The 8,958-nt window shown below is 33.6% G+C and overlaps 2 protein-coding genes across 2 annotated transcripts; one reads left to right on the plus strand and one right to left on the minus strand.

Annotated features, from left to right (window-relative positions):
• Nucleotides 1-2,435: 2,435 nt before the first annotated feature.
• On the plus strand, nucleotides 2,436-6,815 carry LOC109799816 (CBS domain-containing protein CBSX1, chloroplastic). The gene is made up of 8 exons (XM_083066215.1): nucleotides 2,436-2,783; nucleotides 3,190-3,277; nucleotides 3,390-3,454; nucleotides 4,277-4,325; nucleotides 4,514-4,566; nucleotides 6,079-6,194; nucleotides 6,329-6,386; nucleotides 6,479-6,815. Exons 1-8 carry the CDS (start codon nucleotides 2,607-2,609, stop codon nucleotides 6,551-6,553), a joined length of 681 nt encoding a protein of 226 aa, XP_082922341.1. The 5' UTR covers nucleotides 2,436-2,606; the 3' UTR covers nucleotides 6,554-6,815.
• Nucleotides 6,816-8,144: 1,329 nt separating this feature from the next.
• LOC109801133 (ethylene-responsive transcription factor ERF011) lies at nucleotides 8,145-8,958 on the minus strand. Its single transcript, XM_020362132.3, has one exon. The coding sequence runs from the start codon at nucleotides 8,864-8,866 to the stop codon at nucleotides 8,372-8,374; it is 495 nt and encodes a 164-aa protein (XP_020217721.1). The 5' UTR covers nucleotides 8,867-8,958; the 3' UTR covers nucleotides 8,145-8,371.

Here is an 8,958-nt window from a genome sequence, read left to right on the forward strand (position 1 = left end):
TTATAATTAAACCCATATCTTAGTCTATATTAAAACTTATTAGTTATTTTTAGACACTATTGAAATTTGGCAACTATTAGTGATCAATATTAAAACTTAGCAAAACTTAAGCTATATTAGGCTATATTTTAGTTTAATTAGGTACTCTATAAATAAGATAATTAATGTTTAGTCTATATTAGCACATTAACTAGTTATATTTAGTCTATTATTTAGTAATTAAATTAACTATATCATGATTTAATTAGGTATTCTATATTAAATTATTAAGTTAGTAAGATTGAAAATAATAAAACTTAACCTATATTAAGTTTGGTTTATTTTTTAATACTAATTATTAAAATAATCATATATTTAAATATATTTTTAGTCTCTCAAATTTAAAATTTGTATTTTTAATCTGTATAATACATATATATATATATATAATTATTTGATTATTCATATTTAAAACTTATATTTTTAGTCTCTAAAATATAAAAAATATTATTTTAGTCACTTTCAATTATAATATTAATGATTAAAATAATATTTTTTTAAAAAAAATATAGGGAGTAAAGCATAAATTTTATATTTGAGAAACCAAAATAATAATTTTTAATATTTAAAGACTAAAAATGTTAATTTTAAATTTGATAAACTAAAAAATTGTAAATTTAAAAGATTAAAAACATAATTAAACGTTAATTATATTTTAATCCAGTGCCTGCATACAAAATAAGTTAACTAATTGTAAATGAATAAAACTCGACTTATATTTTTATACAGTATAGATATTGTTCAATTGGGTAGATATTGGTATTTATTTGTGGTACTTTTGATAAAAGTATGGAATAAGTACAAAAATACAGAGCATTGGAGTTATTGCCTAAATTTGTGAGAAAATTATAGACAGAAAAACCTTAATTTGTTTGATAAATTAATGATTAGAAATAAACTTTAGTTTTCCGTAAGCCATGTTATAATATCTATACCTATTATAAAAAGAATATATTTTAGTAATTATTATTTTTCTCTACTTTTTAGTAGATCATTATATCTCTTAAAATGTAAATTTTTTTAAATAATTATCTGTAACTTTTAATATTTGTCTATATGTAACTATTTAAGGCACGAAGTGCCTCAACCCCTCTAGTGAAATATAAATGGGTTTAGCGTTGAGTAAAATATTATAAATCTTTTAATATCAACTTTGGTTGATGTTTTAAAATGAAAAATATGATCACTTTTATCTTTCATAGTTTCTTTTTTTTTTAATGATGTCTCCCACACTCTTTAGTCACTATCTATACTTTTGAAATTTTATTTGATGATTTTTTCTTTAAATCTCTACTTTAATTATGTTTTTATGCACACAAATTTTAAAATCATTTATTACTTTTGAAATTTTATTTGATAATTTTTTCTTTAAATCTCTACTTTATTGTTTTTTTTGGTTAACTTTTCCTCAAATTTAATATTTTTATTTTTAAACAATCATTTTATTTCAAATTTCACCATTTTCATCCTAAATAAGAAAATTTAAATTTAATTGCTTGTATTCGTTTGTAAATTCAAAATTTTCTAATATAATTGTAAACTTCATTTGAATTAAAAATATTCATGCATTACGTAAAATGTTTGCTAATGAATTAAGAGCTCGTACTGGAGTAACTCAAATATAAGGCCCACAATTTCCTATGCAAATGGATTGGCTGGAAACTTACAACCCAACCACGAACTCTAAAGTTTTTAAAGCCCACACAATTTCTTGATTGTAATGAAACGTTTTAACAATTGAGAAAGTCCATGTCATCTAAATGGACTTGGGCTGCCATCATGCGGTACTCAAGTCATTATAATTCTTCTTATTTAAATTTTTTAACTTTGATTTTAATTCTAAAAAACACACTTTTTTCCTGAAAAAAAAATTTAAAGGAAGAGTCAGAATTAAATGAAAAGTAAAAAAGAGGCAGAGAAATTTGAGGGAAAATATAAAAAAAAAAAATCTATTAAGTAAAGTTTTGTTACACTTAAAATTCTTAATCTGTAGAATTGAATTTTTTTAAGTGATTATATTTTTCAACTCCAAATTCTTAAATTTCAAATTTTTTATTATAGGCTCCACTCTCAATGTTTATAATTTTATAAATTAAAAATCATTGTTTTCCAAATATTATGAGTTTCAAAAAACAATTTTTGGATGTTACACAATGCCTAAAATACGACACTTCAATTGGGTTGTTTTGTTTTTGGTCTGCTCAGTTTGACACAGGCTTTACCTCCCATTTTTTTTTGGTTCATGATATATACACCTCCTATTTAAAAAAAAGAAGACGTGGTCGTCCCCAATCTCTCAATTAAAAAGAAAATTATGGAATAACGGATATTTTGACGGCAGTAGCAAAGGCGGCCAAAAACTGAAGAGATATTTATAAGATTAAAAAGAAACATTTGGTAGACGTTGAAAGTTGAAACGGAGAGGAGAGAAAATTGACGGTAGATTTTGTTTGTTTGACAGTTAAAGGAAGAAATCGCGGTCTCTTTGGCAGGCAACGCAACGATATCTGAACTCTCAAACCCTCAAATCCAAGGTCTCCGAATCGAGTCCAACCCAATTCCCAAACATGGACTCGATTCTCTTGCGTCTCCACACTCTCCCCCCTCCTCTCTCCTCCGCCGCTCACCGCCCTCTTTCCCACCCTCTCGCCGCCGCTTCTTTCCACCGCTCTTCTCCTCCTCTCCCAAGGCTCCGTCCCTCGCCGCTTCTCGCTGCCAACACCCTCACCGCTAATTCTGTCTCGGTATTCCATAACTTTTTAACTTTTAGTCTTGATTGTTGAGAGAATTTTGTTTCCCCGAGTTCAAACAATTTGTTTTTGAACGCTATTCTCAATTCTTAAGCGATGCCTCCTTCGCTGGTGGTGGCAGTTGATGCACCTATTTATAATCTAGTTTCATGCTTCGACGTGAGAGTGAGAGTGAGAGAACAAGGTCTCTTTATATCTGGCTCACTGCCTCTTACCCTTTCGTATTGCGGGGTGGATAGCAAAATCAAGACTAATTTGATTTTTTTAATCTTGTCAATTTGGCCTTATGTTCTCTTCTCACTGATTCACTATGTGTAAAGTCTCTATTTAGGAGATAACATATAAATGTAGTAACCACATTTTGACATGGCACTGGCACATGTTTTGACATTGTATGCAGCCAACAGGTGGACTATACACTGTTGGTGACTTCATGACAAAGAAAGATGAGTTAATTGTGGTGAAGCCTACAACATCTGTGGATGAAGGTATATTTTATACTTAGTTCATGTCTCATTTTGTAGCAGAAGTGATTTTTTTTTTTCCTGTTGTAAAAGGGGGCGGTTATATTTTAATTTCTAACATGTTATTTTGCAACAGCTCTGGAAATCCTTGTTGAAAACAGGATAACTGGTTTTCCTGTGATTGATGATAACTGGAAACTGGTGAGTTTTCTTGACCATTTTCCTTTTTAAACTTGAAGTGTTTATATGTTTATATCTCTATATAAATTAATAAAATCTCATGCTTCTATCTTCATTTTGTCCTCAAATGATCAAAATGCACTGTTTGAATGTTTGTCAAACATATCATGAAAGAAATATGGCTATGACTTATGAACACAAACTTGTCATATCTGTAAGTGTGCTTCATTGTGATCAAGTGATCACAGTTTCTAGTCACAGAAATTAACTCTCCGCACACAAGGGTTAGGTTGCATTCATCTGATGCCTCTTGCATTAGGCTGCGTTGACAATTACGATGTTCTTTTTCTCATTTCAAATCCATTGTCCTCTAAACTATCCCGTTATCGTCAAAACATTTACCTGATTACATGCCTTTAGATTTTTAACAAAGAAAATTCCTAAGACTAATTAATTCTGATTTGAGAATGAAAATATAATTTTAAAAATTTTTGGAAATGGGAAAATAGATAAAACTTCATTATAGGTGGTGTTCTAGCTGAAATTCAGTTGAGGCTGATTTAATCATCAAATAACAAATTTGAAGATTCTCTGAACATTTCCCCCCTTTTCTTATTATATTTATTTAAAACTAGAAACCAATTTGTCAAACATAGTTTAGTGGCAGTACATCCTTTCTAACAGTTGAATCTGATAACCTTAGAATGTATTGATAATTGCTTATGGTTTAGTTACTTCCATTCTTCATTTATGTAATCAAATTTGTGTGTGATTAACTTGACAAAACATTGCAGGAACAATTTTCATGTAAATTATTTCTCACAGTTCTTTTATACTCGGCAGGTTGGCGTTGTTTCAGATTACGACTTGTTAGCTCTGGACTCTATATCAGGTAAATTGATTAAAAAGAAAAGGAAATATCCATTTGTTGTAAACTTGATTTTTTCACCTCATTTAAAACTTAACACCAGTTACATTTCAAAAGATAACATCTGAATAATTTATCAGTATTGCAAATGTGTTTCTATTCCCAAGCTATGGCCTTGTAAGCTCAAATAAAGTGTGGTATGCTGATTTCAGGTCATGGGCGAAAAGATAACAACATGTTTCCGGAAGTTGACAGTAGTTGGAAAGTATGTTAGCACTTCTTTCTGTGATGGTTAATTCATCTTTACCATCATTTTCTATAATTCAAATATTTTCTAAACTTTATATTGTTAATGCTTAAGGTTACCTGTTGAGTTTACTGAGCAGATATTTTGGTAGTCAGACCTTAGAGAACTAGGTTAATCTGTATTGGAAAATCAAAATCCATTTATCACTACCCCACATAAAGTATAACTGGGTGTTCCTACCTGCCATCCCCATCTAAAATAAACTAAGGGCTAGTTTCTTACTGATTAAAAGAAAAGTTATTATTTTTTAGAGATATTAAACAAAGCAGAAGCTAATTTATGTTTGTTAACAATCATAAAAAATTAAAAATCACTTATTTTAAAAGAAAAAGATGATTTGATGATAAACTATTCAAAATAGCTTCTGATTTTAATTATATTTTAGATTTCTATTTCCAGCTTCTTATTATTTTGAAAAGCTGAAATAAACACATAAAACACGCATACAGATTTATTAAAAACCTACTTTGAGTATTTTTAATTAACGGGCCTGGCCAGACCAGACCTTATATAGATCATCAAACTATAACTTCCTGATGAGCCTCCTAGCCTATTTCCTTTTCATTTTTCTTTCACCAATTTTCAACAAATAAATTGAAAAGTTAAATCAACAGAATTTGTTAAATCAAAAGTATATGGAGGAGTGCTACTAAATGGGCCCATCATTGCTTTGTTTTCATTCTTGTGTTATAGATGCTTTGCACAGACAATATCTCACTCTGCTCCTTTTTTGGCTATTCCATTGCTTTGTTTTCATTCATCTAAAATGGAGGCTTCACGCAATATCTCGCTCACTTTATCTGCATCTTATTTGGTTATATAATTGCTCTGTTTTCATTCTAAATGATGACATAACTCACAATTTTGTTTTGTGAAACTCATGGTTGGGTTGTTTTGTCAATTCCTAATACAAGTTAGAACGTTTGCCACTGTATGTTATTTAAAGAATGTTTCAAGCAATTTTTCAATATGATTTGTAATTCACTGTTCAAAAATTAGCTTGGCAATTTATAATTTTGATAACCCTGGCTCTAAAATTTATGTCTCTCTTCATTAAGCACGACCTACTTGTTTAGATCTGGTACAAATTATCCCGAGACTACTGCTGCCTCTGTTGGCATGTATTACCTATTTATTTTGAAACAATCTCAATCCACTCCTCAAGAAATATTTTCCTGGTAATCTAAGAAGAGCGGGTGTTGATATCATGTGAAACATGCCATATAGACAAACATGGTGACAGACTGACACTGCAAAATTAAATTTGGCCGCGGTGTTTCGAATAATCATGTGTGTCATATGTCCAATTCGGATAAAGCATTTCCCTTTTAAGTATTCATGTTTTGTAGATGGTAATGATTGCATTGGAGATGGTTTGCGTTGCGTGATGCATTTCAATTCATAGTAGTAATTTCAACGACGGTCTAGTTTAATAAAGTTGTGTTTTGCTTGTATTATGGGTTCTTGCAGACTTTCAATGAGGTTCAAAAGCTGCTGAGTAAGACAAACGGAAAGTTGATCGGTGAATTGATGACCACTGTCCCTATGGTTGTTCGGGAGACCACCAATCTCGAGGATGCTGCGAGGTTCTTTCATTTTATTCCTTGTTCACCCTTGAAAACACCCCCTTTTTGCTTTGCCTTTTTGGAATTTGTTTCATATTAATATACTTTAAGCCGCCTATAAAAAAAGATGACCATTTTTAAATGTCAATCTTTAGGTTGTTGCTAGAAACCAAATTTCGACGCCTTCCGGTTGTAGATGCTGAGGGTAGACTGGTACAGACTCCTTCAATCTGTTTAATGCGTTTATTTATTTATTTATTTTAATTTTGTTAGTGTTTCTAAATGGTGATTAATAATATCTGAAGGTGGGGATTATCACAAGAGGAAATGTTGTAAGAGCCGCACTTCAAATTAAACGGGGGAACCAAAAGAAAGCATGATAGGATTTAGATCATTCAAAAATTTGCTGCTGGATTTTATGCAGTAGTTCGATTGAAGTGTTCACAGAAGCTTGCTTAAATTAGAATTAAGATTTTGGCTTAGGCATGTATATCTTGTCGTTTTTCTATTTACACGAATGTTTGTCGTTGGCAATATTTTGAAAAGGGCAATTATTATTCTTAGTATTCTCATTGTAATTTTTATGGACCACCTTGGTGATAAAGATGTTGGAAATGTAGTGACTTCGCTGCATTAATCATATGTCAAAGACTATTGGTAATTCAGGCACAAATTTCAACCGGCATTAATCTACCTCCATACTACTAACTACACCGTTTTAAATCGGTTAGTGGTTGAGCTGAATCGGTGATTGGTCTTGGTCCGTCACTGTAATAAAACTCATGACTAGCTGTTGAGCGAACTGTTGACAGTAACAGATTGGGACCTCTCTTGTTTCCTCATTTTGTAAGATGAGAAAATTAAGGACGACTTCGTTGGCTAATGTTGATGTTATGGTCAATTTGGCCTCATTATTTTACCCCTCTACTCCTCCACGTTATTTGGTGCGCTCACAGTTTAGAAAACAAACAAACAAACTCCTAAAAAACCGAGCTCGAGGATATTGTCTTCTTCGCTCATCCAATTCTATATTTGTCTTTTACCCTATCCTTGCCTTTTATGTAATTTTTCATCTCATTTGGCCGATTCAATCCCTGGTGAAGCCTAAATCTTTTAATACGGGAGATTAACTTTTTAATAAATTAATTAATTGCTCACTTACGTCAAGCACGATGTAATCCACAGGACCACAGCTACAAAATCCTTAAATAAAGGTATAAAAAAAAACCCTCTAATTCTCCGCTAATCATGGACTCATCCTTGGCTACAACTTAAAAGGCCCTCATAGATCCTAGCGAACCAAATATGGGGTACAGCTCAGACTCAAATCAGAAATCCTCCGCAAAGATATTTTGTTAATCAATAGAGGAGCTGTAATTTTGCTTTCACATGGAGACATCTCTTTCTCGTATTTCTTTTCTTTGTCCCAGGTTTATTTATATATTTTTTCGATACAATTGTTGTCTGATATTGGACTAGAATTAGAAGAAGAAAAAAATGAAAAATCCAAGACGACAAAACCGATTAACCGACCCCATCATCCATCGTTGTCAAAACAGAGCAGTGACCACAACGTTTTCCCTTCACACTGGCCCATTCCATCTCCCCCTACACAACTTAATAATCAGGAAATAGTGTGGAACCAGAAAAATACCTAACTCTCAATCTTATCACTTTTTAGTAGTTATTATTACTTTAGTGGTTAGCATGGCTCACTCTTTCCTTTTGCACCCAACTGCTGGGCTCCGTAGGCCATTCCTGTCCCCTCCCCCCACCCATTTCACTTCACTGCTTCATTCCATTCTTATTTCCTAACCTCAAAACCATCCCATTTTCCCCCCACCCCCAACTCCCTTTCTATTAACCAAAATACATTTTTTTAACCAGACATCATAACCGCAGCAGCCCAGAAAGAGATTCAACTACGAAATTTAAAGATAGTCAAATAAAACCACTCAAGAGACAGATAACTAATAAGAAAAAGCGGCTATTCAACTAATTAATTTACATTTAACATTTATACAACGCCAAAATTTCCTTTGTAAAATCTAATTATAAAAAAAAAAAGACTATCAAAGGGAAAGTAGAAGGAAAAGATAGAGTACAGTAATCCACACCACCACCAAAGGCCTCATCAACAAGTTGAACTTCACTTTGCCTCAGCCGGCGCACGTTAGCCACCAACCACCGCTTCTCCTTCAATTGACCTCCCACTCACAGTCGGAACTCTCGGGTTCGGGCATCTTATTGAGGTCAACCCGCTCGGCGAAGTCCCCGGAACCGCCGCCTCCGCCGCCGGAGAGAAGCTCCGGCGGAGGCGGAACATGAGGGTGGTGGAGGGTGGCCTGGAGAGCGTCGACCCTGGCACCAACCTCGGTGGCCTTCTTCCTAATCGAAGCGGCAGACATGTCGCAGCCGGCGAGGAGGGCGGCGGCGCCTTCCCCGACGAGAAGGTCGGGGAAGTTGAGGCGCGCGGAGGGTCCCCGGAGGTAGAAGACGGCGGTGTCGTAGGCTCGTGCGGCGGCGACGGGGGTGGAATAGGAACCGAGCCAAATCCTTGAACGCTTGTTGGGTTCCCTTATTTCAGCGACCCACTTGCCCCACTTCCTCATCCTTATTCCTTTGTATCTTCTTAGTGTCTCTGCCTGTGCCTGCCCGCTCCCTCGCTTCTTCCTCTCTCTCTCTCCTTCCATCTCTCTCCTTTTGTCAAATCAGTGAGAGAGAGAGTGAAAGTGCATCACTTCCTCAACTACGCTTATAACCCCTCACTCCCCACGTTACTTCT

The sequence above is a fragment of the Cajanus cajan genome, chromosome 11, assembly GCF_000230855.2.
Source record: "Cajanus cajan strain Asha chromosome 11, NIPB_CcT2T_4, whole genome shotgun sequence".
Classification (NCBI taxonomy): Eukaryota; Viridiplantae; Streptophyta; class Magnoliopsida; order Fabales; family Fabaceae; genus Cajanus; species Cajanus cajan.